General features: G+C 39.1%; 1 protein-coding gene across 1 annotated transcript; it reads right to left on the bottom strand.

The window, feature by feature from the left end:
* Positions 1–8,790: 8,790 nt before the first annotated feature.
* Positions 8,791–17,276, bottom strand: PDIK1L (PDLIM1 interacting kinase 1 like). The gene is made up of 2 exons (XM_010830092.1): positions 16,916–17,276; positions 8,791–13,020 (listed from the first exon to the last, which is right to left on the bottom strand). Exons 1-2 carry the CDS (start codon positions 17,198–17,200, stop codon positions 12,280–12,282), a joined length of 1,026 nt encoding a protein of 341 aa, XP_010828394.1. The 5' UTR covers positions 17,201–17,276; the 3' UTR covers positions 8,791–12,279.
* Positions 17,277–17,958: the final 682 nt, after the last annotated feature.

Here is a 17,958-nt window from a genome sequence, read left to right as displayed (position 1 = left end):
TTTTTTTTTTTTTTTACCCTGAGCTGCCCAAATTGCCTAGAAATTTGTGAGAATTGAGGCCTGTGTTGAAATTTAGTTCCTTCATAGACTATGTGCATTTATTTCTGTCAATAATGTGCTGGTACCATCAGCCCACACCCCTTTAAATTAAATTCTCCACTTGAGTGTTTTAGGATTATAAAAGTTATGTGATTTGACTTCCAATTTTATAAGAAAACTGATTTGTAAATTATGAATTTCTAAAGGAGAATTTTTATTTTCTCCTCTTCCCTGGGCCAGAGTTGATATCAGAAACTTACATATCTCCTCTCTTCTGAGTGTCAGGGTTTACTTTGCATTGACGCTTGCATTGTAATTATAATCCTTTGGGATTTCCTATAGGGGTTTCCATATAGTCAAGGCTATGGTCTTCCCAATGGTCATGTACGGTTGTGAGAGCTGGACCGTAAAGAAAGCAGAATGCCAAAAAAATGATGCCTTTGAACTGTATTATATTTCAGGAGTCTCCTCTAGCAGACTCCTGAAAGTCCCTTGGACAGCAAGGAGATCAAACCAGTGAATCTTAAGGGAGATCAACACTGCATATTTACTGGAAGGACTGATGCTGAAGCTGAAGCACCAGTATTTTGGTCATGTGATGTGAACAGACGACTCATTGGAAAAGTCCCTGATGTTGGGAATGATTGCGGGCAGAAGGAGAAGAGGGCATCAGAGGATGAGATGGCTGGACAGCATCACCGATGCAAGGAATATTAACTTGGGCAAACTCCGGGAGATGGTGAGGGACAGGGAGGCCTGGTGTGCTACAGTCCATGGGGTCACAAAGAGTCAGACATGACTGGGCGGCTGAACAACAACAGCATAGAGGCTTCCATGGTGGCTCAGACGGTAAAGATTCTGTCTGCAGTGCAGTGTTGCCTATTAGAATTCCATCTGGGAGGGCCCTTGGCGTTACTTCCTGTCTCCCATATATCTTTTCCAGATAGGAAAGGAGGACATTATGGTCCCCAGGGTTTGACAGGCATTCTGAGGGTTAAGGACAATTTGGGCATTTACTTTCCCCTCTCCACAGTTCCTGGTTTCACTTCATTTGGGGGCTTGGCATATTCCTGGTTTCCCTGGTGGCTTAGGTGGTAAAGTGTCTGTCTGCAACGTGGAAGACCCGGGTTCGATCCCTGGATTGGGAAGATCCCCTGGAGAAGGAAATGGCAACCCACTCCAGTACCCTTGCCTGGAAAATCCTATGGATGGAGGAGCCTGGTAGGCTACAGTCCATGGGGTTGCAAAGAGTCAAACACAACTGAATGACTTTGCTCACTTGCTTTCATAGCAGCTCAGCAACACCATAAAAATCAATTTTTAAATACCCCTTTATGCAATGTTTTAAAGTTTTCATCAGGAGGGTTACTCAGGTACACAATTCACTGTACTGCTAAAAAAAAAAAAAGTTACAATGTGGTTTTCATTGTAACTCACACTTGTTTTCTGACATTTTATAGTCTTTTATACATTTTAATGTTATGAGTTTTATATAGTATGAAATACATATTATGAATTATAATGTTAGTATGTCATTTAATTTGCACAGCTAACCTAGAGAAGTAGACATTATTATCCCCATTTTATACATGATGAAACACAGGCTGAGTTTTACCCAAGGTTACATCAACACTGGGGCAGAACAGGAACTTAAAACATTGGTATTCACCCTCCAAAGATCAAGAACCTTTGCTAGGAATCTCTGAAAGACATGGAGTTCTTTAAAAATCCCTGTCCCCACAAACGTGTACATTGATACACTAAAGTTTCAGGGGGAGGTTGAAATCTCCATTGTCCATCCATGGATTCTATATTAAGAACCTCTGCATGTTATAGTGTGGTGAGGTGGAATAAAAAGACATTAGTTTTTTAAACTAGTGTCGGACTAGGAATAAAGCTGAGTGCCAAAGAATTGATGCTTTTAAACTACGGTGTTGGAGAAGACTCTTGAGAGTCCCTTGGACTGCAAGGAGATCCAACCAGTCCATCCTAAAGGAGATCAGTCCTTGGTGTTCATTGGGAGGATTGATGTTGAACCTGAAACTCCAATACTTTGGCCACCTGATGCGAAGAACTGACTCATTTGAAAAGACCTGGGCAAGATTGAGGACAGGAGGAGAAGGGGACGACAGAGGATGAGATGGTTGGATGGCATCACTGACTCAATGGACATGAATTTGGGTAAACTCTGGGAGTTGGTGATAGACAGGGAGGCCTGGAGTGCTGTGGTCCATGGGATCGCAAAGAGTTGGACACGACTGAGTGACTGAACTGAAGTTTTTAAAAAACTATTTATTTGTCTGGGTCCAATCTTAGTTGCTTCATGCAAGATCTTTTGTTGCGGTGCAGATTCTCTAGTTGTAGCACATAGAATCTCCAGTTCTGATGGGCAGGCTCCAGAGTGTGTGGCCTTAGTTGCTCTGTGGCATGTGGGATCATAGTTCCCCAACCAGGGCTCAAATCCGTGTTCCCTGCATTACAAGGTGGACTCTTAACCACTGGGCCACCAGGGAAGTGCCAAGACATTAGTTTTTTAGCTTTGATCATAAGGTCATATTCTTCTGTCTGTCTTCAAAGACCCTTCATAAACTGATCTCATTATATTCATCTAACCTTTTTTTCCTAACACACAGTCCCAGCAATGGTCCATCTCAGCATCTCCATGACCTCTCCTCAATTATGGGCTTCCTCAGTTTGTACAGTGTAGTGATTAAGATCGTGGCTGTCAGGTCAAGATAACCTGGGTCTGAACTAACTGTATTCATCATTAGTTGATTGGCATCAGATCCTGAACTGTGGACCTTGGGCAGATGACCTACCCTCTCTGTGCCTCTGGTTTGGTAAAGAACAGTACCTATGTTGCACGGTTGTGGGAGATCATATGTGTCAGTCATATGACTGATCATATGTGACAATCATAAGTTGCCTGTGAAGCAACTTAAAGCAGAGCCTGGCTCATTGTAAGCACTTGATGTGTTTTAAGGGTTATTACTATTCTCTCTCATAGAGTGTGTCACTGTTGCCTACATCTCATCTGTAAACTGGAAGAGGATTCCCATAAATAAAACAGTATTTTAAAGTATCTAACAAAGTGCCTGGCACACAGTAGGGCTAATTTTCTCAAGAGGCAATTTTCCTTGTGCCATGTCAAGGAGGGCAATAGAGCTTTCTGTTCTGGGGGCCTACAACTTCACTTATCCCAGTAGGGAGACAAGCGCTTTGCTTTTTAAGTCTCAAGGGCAATGAAATGGCTCAAACAGTTGAAAAACAGGTGAGCGAGCTACCTTAAAGAAAGTGTCTGGATGGCTCAGTGGTAAAGAATCTGCCTGCCAATGCAGGAGACACCGATTTGACCTCTGGTCCAGGAAGATCCCATATTCCGCAGAGCGATTAAGCCCACACCACAACTACTGAGCCTGCTCTAGAGAACTCTAGGGGACTGCGACTATTGAGCCCACGCACCTTAACTACTGAAGGCGACACACCCCAGAGTTGTGCTCTGCAACAAGGGGAGCCATGGCAATGGGAGCCCACGGACTACAACAAAGAGTAGCCCCCACTTGCTGCTGCTGGTGGTGGTTTAGTTGCTAAGTCATGTCCGACTCTTGTGACCCCATGCAGTGTAACCGGCCAGGCCCCTCTGCCCATGGGATCCTCCAGGCAAGAATCCTAGAGTGGGTTGCCATTTCCTTCTCCAGGGGATCTTCCTGACCCAGGAATCGAACCCAGGTCTCCTGCATTGCAGGTGGATTCTTTACAAACTGAGCTACGAGAAAAGCCCGTGCAGCACAAAGACCCAGCATAGCCAAAAATAAATAAATAATTATTAAAAAAAAGAAAAGAATGTGTCTTCACAGACCACTGTAGCCTCCACACATGGACATTCCTTTTGGAAGGAATGGAAGATCCAAGTGTCCTCCTCTAGTCACTGCCTGCCAATGCATCTCTCATCAGCTTCAGGAACCCTGTCTGCTAAAATGGAAAAGGCAGGGCCTTAGTCAAGTCTCTGGAGCAGGCTGCTTGGTTTGCGAGCCAACTGGAGAAGGACCCGAGCACCTGCAGACACAGGTAGCTGTGTTCTGACACGCAGGCCTGCAGAGGAATGGCTGCCTCTCCGGAGACAACCAGGCAACTCCAGCCTGCATTGTCTCTGACTCAGCTTTCCAAACACTGTAGTGTCCATTCTTTCCCTTTTATTATCCAGAGTTCTCCTGCAGTGGTTCCTTCAGGAACTAGAATAGTGGTTCTTAGCCTTTTGGACCTCTTTAAGAATCTGTTCAAGTTTACAAACCATCAGCTTGGAAAAATGTATACATACATAAAATTTTGCTTACAGTTCTAGGGAATTGGTGGACAATGCTGGAGTTCTTTGTTGGATTCCTGTTTAAGTAGCCTTCTCCTAAAGTAAAATATGGAATAGTGATTTATCTTGTCTATTTCTCAGAAAACAGTTAAGTTCTACCATGAGGTAGGAGGAGTCTGAGGGCAAAGACAGGGTGGGGTGCTGAAATGGGGCTTATGCTGCTGGCTGGTAGGAGATAAGTGAATCTGAAAGATACTACCCTTTGACTTTGTTTCCTATCCCAAAGCCTGACCAGTGCTCTTTCAATTGCAACATTTTTATCCTATTTTCACATTAGGATCACTAATATTTTAAAAATACTAGTGGGAAGGCCCTGCCTACTGAAATTCTCACTTAATATGAGATGGACCCTAGGCATCAGTTTTTTAAAAAATTTAAATGACTTTACTGGTGTAAAATAATATACATTTAAGTATATAGTTTGGTGAATTCTGATATATGTACCAAACCCATGAAAATACCCATCATCCCCCAAAGTTTCTCTTCTTCTGGAACCCCAATTATATTAATACATGGGCCACTTGATGTCTCACGGCTCACCAATGCTCTGTGCATTTTGTTTTGCTTTCACTATTTTTTTTCTTGCTGCTTCATTTTGTCTAGCTTATGCTGATTTGTCTTCAAGGTCGCTAGTCATCTATAATGTCTGATTTCTGTGTATTTTTTAATCTCAGTAACTATATCTTTCAAAGTTCATTTTCAAATATACATATTCCATTCCTTCTCTCCTTCCCATGCTCATGCTTCCCTCTGCCTTCAAATATACATGCCAAGTGTGTTTGAAATCCTTGTATACTACTCTATCTGCTTTATTTCTGAGGTCTGTTTATACTGGTTCCTGTTTTACACGCCTAATGCTTTTTTAAAACTTATTTACCATCGTTATTTATTTATTTATTTTTGGCTGCACTGGGTCTTCATTGCTGTGTGTAGGCTTTCTCTAGTTGTGGCTAGCAGAGGCTGCTCTCTAGCTGCGGTGCACGGGCTTCTCTTGCTACAGAGCACAGGCTCTAGAGAGTGCAGGCTCAGGAGTTGTGACACCGGGGCTTAGTTGTTCTGAGGTATGTGGGATCTTCCCCTACCAGGGACTGAACCTGTGTCTCCTGCTTTGTAAGGCGGATTCTTAATCACTGGACCACCAAGGAAGCCCCGCCTAGTACCAAGGTCCTCAGCCTCATGTGGCTTGTACAGGGGTATGATTCCTACCACTGTGACCCAGCACAGAGCCCCCCCCACCCCCTGACCTGTTCTGCATGTGTAGAGTCTCCCTTTTCACTTCAGACCAACCTGCTCCCCCTTTTCCTCCCTGACAGCTCTGTCTCCTATGGGTTGTCAGCAGTTTCGCTGAGCAGTGGGCTACATGATTGTTTTCGCACCATGTCTTCATATGAGGGAAACAGTCTGACTTCACTTTGAAGGGATGATGTCTGTAGCCACTGGAAGATAAAATAGTGGTGTGATTATTGAACCAAAGGAACTTACGTTTTGTAACTTGGTTACTTTTATTTTGCATTTTGTTAAAGTATTAAATACTTTTTTCCTGTTTGAAAAAAGGAAAAAAAAAGAAGCCCTAATACCTTTTAATTGTATGATTGGGACTTTACATTATTGAGGACTGGAATTTTATGAAGTTTCTTAGGGAAAAAAAAAAAATTACCCATTCAAGACATACTTTTAAGCTTGCTAGATCCAGAATACCCTTTCACCTAGGACTAATTTGGCCTTGCTTCCTGATGGATGTACTCCTGTGATGTATTAGGGGAGCTCTCCATTCTGACTGATGGGAGCGGCAATCATCTATGGTCTCGTGAGCTGGGAAGGTTATTCTCCTGACCCTTTCATTCTTCTTGCTCTCAGGTAGTTTCCTCACAAGGATGTACTGATGGTACATCAGTACCATGTTGATTCTGCTGTGCATTTCTACACACAATATCTCATTTCATCTTTGAGGTGTTCTGAGTCACTTATCCGGAGAAGGCAATGGCACCCCGCTCCAGTACTCTTGCCTGGAAAATCCCATGGACGGAGGAGCCTGGTAGGCTGCAGTCCATGGGGTCGCTAAGAGTCAGACACGACTGAGCGACTTCACTTTCACTTTTCACTTTCATGCACTGGAGAAGGAAATGGCAACCCACTGCAGTTCTTGCATGGAGAATCCTAGGGACAGGGGAGCCTGGTGGGCTGCTGTCTATGGGGTCACACAGAGTCGGACACGACTGAAGTGACTTAGCAGCAGCAGCAGAGTCACTTATCATCTCTATTTTATACACGTGGGAAGCTATAGATTTGAGAGGTTAGGAAACTCATGAAAGACATACAGCTAGTAACAGAAAGGTAGTGTCTGATTTCCAAGTCTGTGTCTTTTCCCTCTCTGCCTCTGACAACAGCTGTCATGATAGTTTCCAGCTCCAATGCATATTTGTTTATGTAACATCTTTACTTGACTTTCCCTGTGGCTCAGACTGTAAAGAATCCACCTGCCAATGCAGGAGACCTGGGTTTGATCCCTGGTTCGGGAAGACGCCCTGGAGAAGAGCATGGCAACCCACTCCGGTATCCTTGCCTGTTGGATTCCACAGAGGAGCCTGGCAGGCTACAGTCCATGGGGTCGCAAAGAGTTGGACACAATGGAGCAACTTACACACATTAGTATAAGTCACTAGAGAAAAGTGTGAAAATTCTAAGTCCAGCTTGATGAATTTTCACAAAGTAAACACACCCTCGGAGAAGGCAATGGCACCCCACTCCAGTACTCTTGCCTGGAAAATCCCGTGGACTGAGGAGCCTGGTAGGCTGCAGTCCATGGGGTTGCTGAGAGTCGGACACGACTGAGCGACTTACCTTTCACTTTTCACTTTCATCCATCGGAGAAGGAAATGGCAACCCACTCCAGTTTTCTTGCCTGGAGAATCCCAGGGACGGGGGAGCCTGGTGGGCTGCCGTCTATGGGGTCACACAGAGTTAGACACGACTGAAGTGACTTAGCAGCAGCAGCAAACACACCCTGTCTAACCAGCACTCAGGTCAAGAAACAAAGTGGTTCATGCACCCTAGAAATCTCTTCACATATGTCCCACTTTCAACCCAGGAGAAATAACATAGAGGTACTCAGTGGAGCCTATAGCTCAGCCTCCCTTAACTTGGGGTCCATGTAAGCATCTATAAATCTCCCGAAATTACAAGTATTTTCCCAAAGAGAGGATGTAGTGCCTTCATCAGATTCTCCCCAAAAGGGACAAGAATAAAAGCTACCACTGAAGACTGGCTCAGAGGGAATATAACCATTCATTCATTGTATCATCAAAATCAGAACACAGTACCAGCGATAGCTACCAGCTGAGAGTTTAATGTGCCAGGCATTTTATTATCTCTGACCCTTACAAAATTCTGAAATGTAAGTAGTATCACCTCTATTTTACAGATATGGGAACACAGGCTTAGAATGAAGTTACTTGCCCAAGGTCACACATTATTGTGTAGGCATTCGTGAATACTAGTATTTAACATGAATACAGCAAAGGTAACATCTTTACTTGACTTTCCCTGTGGCTCAGACAGTAAAGAATCCACCTGCTACAGCAAAGCCTGCGCTTCCGCAGTGAGACCACGATGCCTTCAGCAATATTAAGTTGCCTAACCTCTGTTCAGAACAAGCTAAGCTTGAAATACCAGGGCTGAACAGGAAATGAAAGAGTGAAGTCTCAAGCCTGGGCAATTTAAAAAAAAAAAAACAATTCTCTTCTAACCAATGACAACTGCAAAAGGGAAAGTGCTGCCTTTAAAAGAGGCACTTTGCCCTCCAAGAGGTGTGGCCTCCAAGAGGTGTGGCTGTTAGGTTTTTCTCTAGTGGGAGTTACTATCAAACCACAAGCCAACTGTCTATCATTACACTGCACTTTGAGAGGACACCAATGATTGGTCGACTAAGAGAGCAATATTTGAATTTTAAGAAAAGACCAAAACAACCTAAGGTCTTTACTTCAGAGAGAAAGATAAAGCTTTGTCAGAAAAAACTCTGAGTCAGCATCAGAGATTAGGCACGAGAAACCCTGTGTTGGGTAAAACCTTGACTTCCCTAACTGGTGTTAAGTTGCTATTAAATTCTTCAAGAAATTAGCCCCCATTTGAAAAGATACGTAAAAACTATGTGAAAACGCTTTGTAAACTGCAAAGGAAATGGCTAGCAAATAGTTTAAAAAAATCCCAAAACTCTAAACATAAAGCAAAATTTACTTGCCTGCAAAGGCTATACCAGGAGGTGGTAGAGTTAGAAGCAGCCACAATTTTGACCCCTACTTTCCTACTCATCACTAGGTCACATGTAGAATTAATGTTTTCTGTCTCTACTTTTCCCTCTGCTATTCCATTGGACCATGAAGTACACTGCATCATCTGTACTTTGTTTATTTTGGAGAAGACATACATAATAGAACCTGTAAAAGAAAAGAATGGCTCAGATGACTTTTTATATACAAAAGAAACCATAGACTCAACTTAAAAGATTGAAAAATTACATTCACTTAGTATATTTACTACAATTCATTCTGAGTCTGATATGCATCTTCAGCTGAATGAGATAGAAAGAAAAATGAAAAAAAAATCATTTATTTCAGGCAATCCAAATTCTTCTAATACAGCAAGCTTTAAAATTTTAGAGACCTTGAAATATTGAAAGAAACTCCTATAATTCAGTAATCCTTTCCTCAGTAACAGCTTCTATTATAGAAAGTTTCATTTAATAGATAAGGCTGAAAAAATATTGCTTCAAATTTTATATGCTGTATTTTATATCTATGAAGTAAAGCATTACAGAACTACTCACAGAGCCACCAAAGCAGCAATGTAGAATTTCCAGGGAATTTTTTGTTGAAACGCACTTTATTAAAAAAAAAAAAAGTCATGAACAATAAATTACAATCATTTCCCCCTTTTATAAATTCTTCATAAAATATATTTGACAATTTTAAAAGAAAATTTCGAAAGTTGCTTTTGTTTTTGAAGTGCTGATGACTTATTTTTTGACCATTTTGTCATGCTGGTGAATTATTTGTAGCTGCTACAATAGTTTGATTGATAAACATTTTACAGTTAAAAACAACAACAACAACAACAAAGAGGAAAAAACAGACCAGCAGAAAGAACTATTCAGTGTGCTATTTATCTGACACTTAACACTTACTTCATCATAGTGACAAAGTATCCCTTAGCACCAAAAAACTACAGGAACCCCATCCTTCTAAGTGACAACTAGTGCAAAATAACATTCTAGGAACTAACTGTACAATCCCATTGTTTTAACTGGCCACAGCTGCCTATAAGCTTATTTGAAATATTTGGTCTTTTTTCAATTAAGACAAATTTCATAAAACACTATAAACCATGGCAAGAGACTCTATGAGGAACAACAGTTTATTGAGTACCTATTATGGGCAAGGCACTGTGCACAGACTCTTGCTTTCATTTTTCCTCTAAGCAATATCCAGGAATTTCCAAGTATCACTTTATTTCTTACTCCTTGCTGGAAAAGCCCATGGCTACATGCCATTTTTAAATTGTCATTTTATCAACTGATCTTTAGTGCTGAGCACACAGTAGGTACTTAATAAATACCTCCTGACTGAAAGAATGAAGACAAAGAATTTACTATCATTTTTCTTGGTATCATAGGCTATTTAGAATACAGGGACTTAAGAAAATTTCAGAAGAATCTTCCTGATCGCCTCACATCCTTACCGCCAATGAAAGGAATACTTCCACTTCACAGGTAAATTAAAATAGTTTTCAAAATAAATTATAATTGTTAACTATTTTAAATGAGGTGGGACCAAAAGCTATCTACTTAGGAAACCATGACATGTAGCTATTTGAAGAGCAAATGAAGCATTGGCATACCATCACCTAAGTCATCATGAATCTCTGCTGAAGTGCCATGTTATTGATAAAACATTGTAATGCTTTTCTACTTCCAGTAACTCAATCTACTTGGCCAGATCTGTGTTCTACTAATTTGGTGATCCAAAGGGTCAATTATCATGAAGTTTCAGTGTATTTCCACCTCCAATTTTGAAAATAATTCTTATAATTATTAGCTTGGAAGTAATGTTAAAAGTACATCTTTTTTTTCATTTAAGAGGTTTTAAGTAAAACCTTTTCAGTCTAAATTTTAAACTTCACACCAAGTAATGCATAGTTCAGAAATTTTATGTACTCCAATTTTTTGTGCTTTTTCACCTTTTATAGTCCCCTGAACACATTTTAAATAAGGAAAAAATTATGGTAGGAATATTCCAAAAATTGTGGAAGTTCAAAAAAACTGAGGAGACTATGTGAACTATCAATGATTTCAATATTCTAATACCTTTAAACTTTTTTTACTTTTGACCAAAGATTCTAGTGCTTTATAAAGATTAACCTATATACAAATGGTCTTAAAGTATTAACAACCTTAAAGGCTAATGATCTGTTTTAGGAAAACTTTCTTCCTTTAGATTTGAACTATCTGCATTTATAGGAAAAAAAAACAAAACAAAACTGGAGACAACCATATGGGGTTAAAAATCAAACTGACCTCAAGAAGAAGAATGGTCTCAAGAAGAATAATGGTCTATTGGTTCTTCACATAGACCATACCAAGTGATTGTATAAAACTGATAACCTCTCTGTTTGAAAGACATAACTGATGCCACAGTATTTTACCCATTTGCCAAACTGTATAGGTATCACCTCCCACCTTAGAAAAAGGTGGTCAACACTGAATACAACCATATCACTACCATTACTGTGTCAAATTAGACAAGCGAAAACAGCATTAGGGCCAAAATGAAAGGAATTCCAGTGATTAAACATGAGACCATATTAGAGCAGGCAATGAAAGGGTAGAACTCATTTGGTTTCTTCAGCTTTACGCTGAGGCTTAGACAAAGTCTTGAAAATAAAAAGTTAATATATATCAATTACTATAGTTTATATACAGCAAAGTTTTCAGAAACAGCAGAATCCTGTGTTCAGACTTATATTAGATTGCAGATGCTCAAGTGCAGTCATGTTCCAATGCAGTGGTTTAATTGGTTAATTAAATGCTTGGTTACCTAAAACCTGTACCACATTGATTGCATGGCTAATTCAACTCCTGCAGCTATAGGGCTCTGGAGAGCTCAAACAAACTTCAGCAGCTTTGGATCACTTACTTTCACTTACATTTAGCCAGATAATTTTGGACTCTCCAAAATGATGTCTTAAAAAAAGCTGTATAACATTATAAAAATAAAAACTTAGTATGATTTCATTAGAGGGAGGGACAGGGTAGGAAGAGGGAAGGTTCTTTTATTTTTCATTACTGATTTCACCAGCAAATCTCAAAAAATCCAAACCTACATCAAATAATTTAAACAGAAGTGGCATTTTTTTTTCATATGGAATGCAAAATGCACACATTCACATACTTACATATACATAAATATATACATATATGTTTCCTTTACAAAGCTTCAAAGGTTGCATTACCAGCATGCAAACCTTTTTTTCCATGGAAATTCCTAATACTGACAAGGAATGTCTAAAATACTTAGAGACATATTTCCAGAAAACTGGACTCTTCTTTTCTTGGCTCTTATAGAGAATTTTCCTGCCAAACTTCTACCAATGATCATTTAAAAAAATTTACATCCACATTGGTAATACACTTTTAAAACATATTAATAGAATGGCCAGCTTGGACTTAAGAAAAATGAGGAAAAAAAAAAAAAATCCCACAATAAAATCTAAACCCTTAAAAGGTGGAGTTCAGCTTTTTATATTCTTTTTCAGCCACATTATGTTGCATCACTGTTAAAACAGAAGCAGCATATCATCCAAGATATTTGCAAATAATATATGTGTCACGTTTCCCAGCTGTTATCTTTAAACGCAATTTGTACTAATCTGAGTTCTAGTTCAAAAGCATCTGGACGATCCTGAGGGTTTGCAGCCAGCATTTCCTTAATCAGTTGTTTCATTCGCCCATTCATAGATTTTTTCTTCACAGGAATGAGAAGTTCCATTTTGGGATTTTCCAGAAGTGCCTCCCCAACAGGCACAATCTCAGTTCCTTGTTTTACATAACTCCCCAAGAGTTCCTTCTTTGTCTCTGTGTCTATGAAGGTGATCCTTTCCAGCATTGCCCAGATGATAATCCCCAGAGCAAAGATGTCAGCTTTTGCTGTATAATGTCCCTCCCACACTTCAGGAGCCATGTAGAAATCTGTTCCACAAGCTGTAGAAAGGAAACACTTGTTTACACTGACAGGTTCTTCTGGATTCTGCCCAGATGCTGAACAAACTTTACTTAGACCAAAATCAGCCACTTTCAGTGTAGGTTCCAAGTCACTGGTATCCAACCTGCTTTGAGAAATCAGGATGTTATCAGGCTTCAGATCTCGATGGATGATCTGGTTTTTATGCAAGAAAGCCAGGGCACTGCTCAGCTGAAGCATGAAGCTGGTGTTAGTTTTACGATTGGGTTTCCTGGACAACAGATACTCATTCATATCTCCTCCATCACAAAAATCCATCACAAACCACAAGTAATAGGCGCTTCTGGGATCAAAGGCAATTTCTCCTTTTAGTGAAGTCTCTACAAGCTATAAGAAAGAAAAAAACAGATTATAATCATCTGCATGGTTTATATAATTCAGCTATAGAGAAACAGTCACTGGTTGAATTAGTCTCTAATTTTAATTGGAAATTCCACAAATATTTTATTTGTTTAGTGCTTTCATATGTGCATTTTATTTTAAACTTTAGTACTTCAAACTGTCACTTTGTCCCTAATAAAAATACACCAAATTTCTAAGTCAAGAGGTAAAAACTTCATTAAAAATAGTTATATTTTGAGAAGTGTTCAACTCCTTGTACATTTGCTGCATGTGTCAATGGAGCTGAATTCTAACTGGCTAGCTAATAGCTTCCTGAAAAGATCAAAGTTTCAGCACCTAGATCTGGTAGATTGCCAACCGGGGTATAAACATCAGTTAGGACATTCTATTCCATAAAACTGCCTGAAATCTACTTCTCGCTTATTGCACTTACACTATCAACATAATCTGTGAAACTAAGAGAAAATTATGAAGAACAACCAGTTGTTACAGAAATAAAGTGCTCCTGTAGTCACTGATAAAACTAAAGACTGACATCATTATTGTAAGAACTTCTATAAGCAGAATGCAAATATGAAGGCTATCTCTATCAATAGATGGCTTCTAAAAACCAATTTATAAAAATCACATATGCATTTTGATATGAAAATTCAAAACTGAGCTTGTATATTTGATACAAGCTGAAAATCTAGAATAAAGCACTGTTTTACTTATATCATTATCTAATTATAACTCCCCTACCACCTGAAATTCAATAATCTCAATTACTTCACTGAACATGAACTATCATTTTCAATTACAGTGCTTTGAAAGCATTTGTCCTATGGTGTCCTTTTCAGGCTCACAGGCTGAACAGAAACTCAGTAGGGAAGGTGAAGAGTTGTTGAAGAGTGAGTGATCTGCTATAAATCTACTAGTATTTCCTTTTGTCTTTTCGGTGGGCAGAGGCAAAGAACACCTCTCCATGCTGTCTCCCCCACAGCAGCCATAACTGCAATGGTCTGCAGAAGTCTTCTTTGCATGCGTTTTCTTTGTTGCATGTGTTTGCCACTGAGACAGAAAATGAAAGAACAGAAAGGTCCAGATCACACAATTATTTACCAGGTGCACTGTTACTAAATATGCTCAGATTAAAGATGAGCATCATCACTCTTCCGTCATGTCCTCTTTTCATTCTCAAAAGCAAAATTCCTAAATAGCTTTCAGCAATGCAGAGTTCCAGCATTCAAATAATGGTTTAGAGTAAAGCCAGATAGTAGATATTTTAGGCTTGACAAGCCACATAAGGTCTCTGTTCCATATTCTTCTTCTTAAAAAAAAAAAAAAAACTCTTAAAAAATGTAAAACTATTTTTAGTATCCAGGCCATACAAAAACAGGCCGAGGGCTATAGTTCGAGGGCCCCTGGTTGAGAGCTACAGAAAGACAGAGCCCAATCTGCTTACTGTCATGTGCAGAAGATGGCAGCCATTGGCTGTCTTGCCTAAAGTCCTTTAACAGCGTCCCTGTTCTCTTAGGCTATAGTCTAAGCTCTTTAACATGGGCTGTGGGACCCTGTGCACTCTCACCCTGCTGACTTTTCCAGTCTCAACTAAAACAACTCTCCTTGCACACTGCAGTCTTTTTATCTTCTTTCAGTTCTTAGAATGCTTCCTGCCTTTTGCTTCTAAACATTTGTATGTACAGTTCGTTCTGCCTGGGAAGTTTTCTCATTCACTCACCTGGCTAATTCCTCTTTACCTTGCAAGTTTCGGTTGAAACAGTTCATAATTCCTGAACTCCAGGATTATGTCAGGTTGCCTACTACATGCACCTACATCATCCCGTACTTTTCATTCATGACACTCATGATAAGTATACATATTGGCCATAAAGTTTCTATGCATAAGATGTGTCCTCTGTTAACTGTTTGTTTTATATTTCTTCTAGGTAAGGTTTTTAGCTATCAGGAACTGACTGAATGATTCCAACTGAGAACAAGAAAGATATCTAGAAAAACATGGAGGAAAAAAAATGTAGAGAATAGTGAAGACCATATGTAGAGTCTCTGTTGTCACACTATAGATTTGTTTGGTTTTACCACGTGTAAATATTGGTTGTCTTCACTAGTGTAAATTTAGAGAGGGCACTTGTTAATGTGTTGGTGAATGTCTGGATAACTAAATAAATCTGTAGAAAATATAATTTTATTAGAGTTGCTTACGACTGAGTTCTTCCTATATGCCAAGTACTGTGTCTGCATCACATCTTATTTTGACAAGTCCCATGGAAGGTAGAAATTATTATTCCTTACGTTTGAAGATACAGATGCTGGGAAAAGATGGGTTGTTTATCCAAGGTCATACAGCTAGCAAAAAATGCCATAAGTCAAACACAGATCTATCAGGCCTTAAAAAGATGAAATAGATTACTAAACAAAAAGGTACTTTAGATTAAAAAAAAAAAAAAATCACCAAATCAAGGCTTTACATCTTAAAGCCTTGAGAGATTAGCTAGCTAATACCTAGTTATTATAGTAGTTGCTCCATCTGGACTCAAGGATATTATCAGCACTAAGCCATATGTTTAAATATCCTCGCATTTATAGTTCAATTATGCATTTTAGTCTCCAAAATTCAAGGCAAAGTCCAGCAAGGTTCTAGCTACTTTTATGTGGAATGCGGTAAGAATGTTTCCAATTTTTTTTTATCATTGTAACTTATCTAATAAGCACTTCTAGATGAATACAAAGTAAAACAAATAAAGACTAAATAGTTATGTTTATATTCCCTATCTTGAGAGAAATTAGGTTCTCAAGGCTGCTATTTTTTCACCATACAATGAAAGTTTAGTTTTTTAATTACATAGAATAATGTGTTTGTTCTGTTGTTCCTAGAACAAAAGCTTTTGCTGTTTTAAAACAGCCTTTTGTACCCTAATGGTAAATTCTGAATTTAGAAACACTCGTGGAAAGTTGTTCATGTTCCAAGAATTACTGGACTTAAGAAATTTTGCTCTGGCCTTTAACTAGCTATGTCTGAAGTATATTTTCTCTTCAAGTACAGACCTACTAGAGATTTTGATCTATGGCAGAAATCAACCTTAAAAAAAAAATCACACTTTCTGTTTTCCTATATTAATGCTTTCCCCAAGTCTACAGAAGAGTAACCTGGAGGCAAAAGGGTAATCTAGAGGTTATAGGGCACAAGTTTTAGCTGCCAGATAGTCCTACATTTAGCTCCCAATTCTGCCACTTGCTATGTGATTCTGGATCAATTCATTATCTATTCTAAGCCTCAGTTTCTTCATTTATAACGATGATAATAATAGCACATTTCTGACAGGACTGTTCTGAGCAGAGTATGGAATGAGTAGGAAGCCAAATGTTAAGTCGTTGGTAACATTCAGGTGCTAAGCCACAAACTCCATGCAAATTCAATGGAATTGCATGGTTAGGATCTTAAACAACGTTCTAAAACATGAATATGAGTTCATGTCAGTGATAAAGAAAAGCCCAATTACCTATGGGTACTGCTACTGGTTGTAGAGTTTTCCCTTTTCTTCTGTCTTCAGTTCCAAAAAAACTGATTTCAAATAAGTGAACTAATTAGACTCTAGTCTCAATCACCTCTCTAGTTCCTATGCTGTCCCATTCCTATGCAGATTGGCAAGTATCGTGGCATAACAGGTGGCTTATGTTATTTTTAGGTATTTGCATCACAGGTTTAAATAAAACCTTGTTTTAGAGGAAACATCTACTCAGTTCTTGGCAGACCCCTATCTATTCCTAACGACATAAACACCTGCACTTAAAGTAGAAGTTCATCTGACTCTTTCATTCCTCTCACTGCTGACCAATGCTACCTTCAAATCATTTCTATTTCCCATTCAACCACACATACCTGTAAATAAAGGGAAGAATTAGAGCCGTGGGACATCTTTTGCACCATCCCATCTTTTTGTAGGATGCATTCCTCCAAGTGAATCACATTTGGATGTTGGCTCTTGATACTGCTTAGTGCCCAGAACTCACGCAGGGCTAGTTCAACGTTTTCAGGTGCATGGCATCGAATTTTCTTCACTGCCACCCGTGCAGAGGTCTTTCTGATGACTGCTTCATATACAACACCGTAACTACCTCGGCCTACCTCCCGTATTAGATCGTACTTTGGCTGGCTACTCACCATCTTCAAGGTCAAGGTTTCTGGAAAAATGAACAAAGTGCTCTGTTGAAATTAAGTATACCTACTGGCTTGAATTTCTTCTTATGCACGATTTAGTAGTTATCATCTGTCTCACTGTCTGCAGTGCTTGAACAATATTTGCTATACACTGGGCAAATGTAAATATTTTAATAATAGTAACACTACTATTTAATAATAGTAACAGTAATGTGGTACTTACCATGTATCAGAAACTGTCCCAAGCACTTTATATATTAAGCTCATTTAATCCTCACAACAACATTATGAGGTAGAAACTGAGCATAATAGCTCATTTTGTAGATGAAAAAAACTAAAGCACAGAGTTTAAGCAACATGCCCAAGGTCAAACAGCAAGTAACTGGTGAACCTGGGATTTGAAACCAGGCCATCATGCTCTGACAACCTCTTACATGAACTGCTTCAAAACACCACTGCTAAAGATAAAACAAAAAGTTCATATTCTTATTTACTGATCATGAAAAAACAATCAAAACTCCTGCTTCCCCTGAAAACTGATACATATAAAAGTTCCTAAAAAATGGCAAAACTCAGTTAGAAACACAAACACCTGGCTTAGGCTTAGATACTGAGACTGCACACAAGTAAAAATGAGTAGTTATTTTTCTTTTTTAAAAGTAAATGATCAAACTACACATATTCCTATTTTAATTTTATTTCCTTATTTCTTGCAAATAAAGTTTGTGGAGAAAAATGTTCCTTTACAGATAAACTAAGTTACT

The sequence above is a fragment of the Bison bison genome, unplaced genomic scaffold (assembly GCF_000754665.1).
Source record: "Bison bison bison isolate TAMUID 2011002044 unplaced genomic scaffold, Bison_UMD1.0 scf7180017864516, whole genome shotgun sequence".
NCBI classification, from domain to species: domain Eukaryota; kingdom Metazoa; phylum Chordata; class Mammalia; order Artiodactyla; family Bovidae; genus Bison; species Bison bison.
This window is presented reverse-complemented; position numbering and strand designations above follow the sequence as displayed.

Excerpts from the sequence above, each read along its gene's own strand:
- PDIK1L (XM_010830092.1), bottom strand. The coding sequence starts at position 17,200 with ATGGTGAGTAGCCAGCCAAAGTACGATCTAATACGGGAGGTAGGCCGA. Across the intron at positions 13,021-16,915 it reads ATTCTTCCCTTTATTTACAG|CTTGTAGAGACTTCACTAAA; the intron begins GTATGTGTGGTT and ends TCTTTCTTATAG.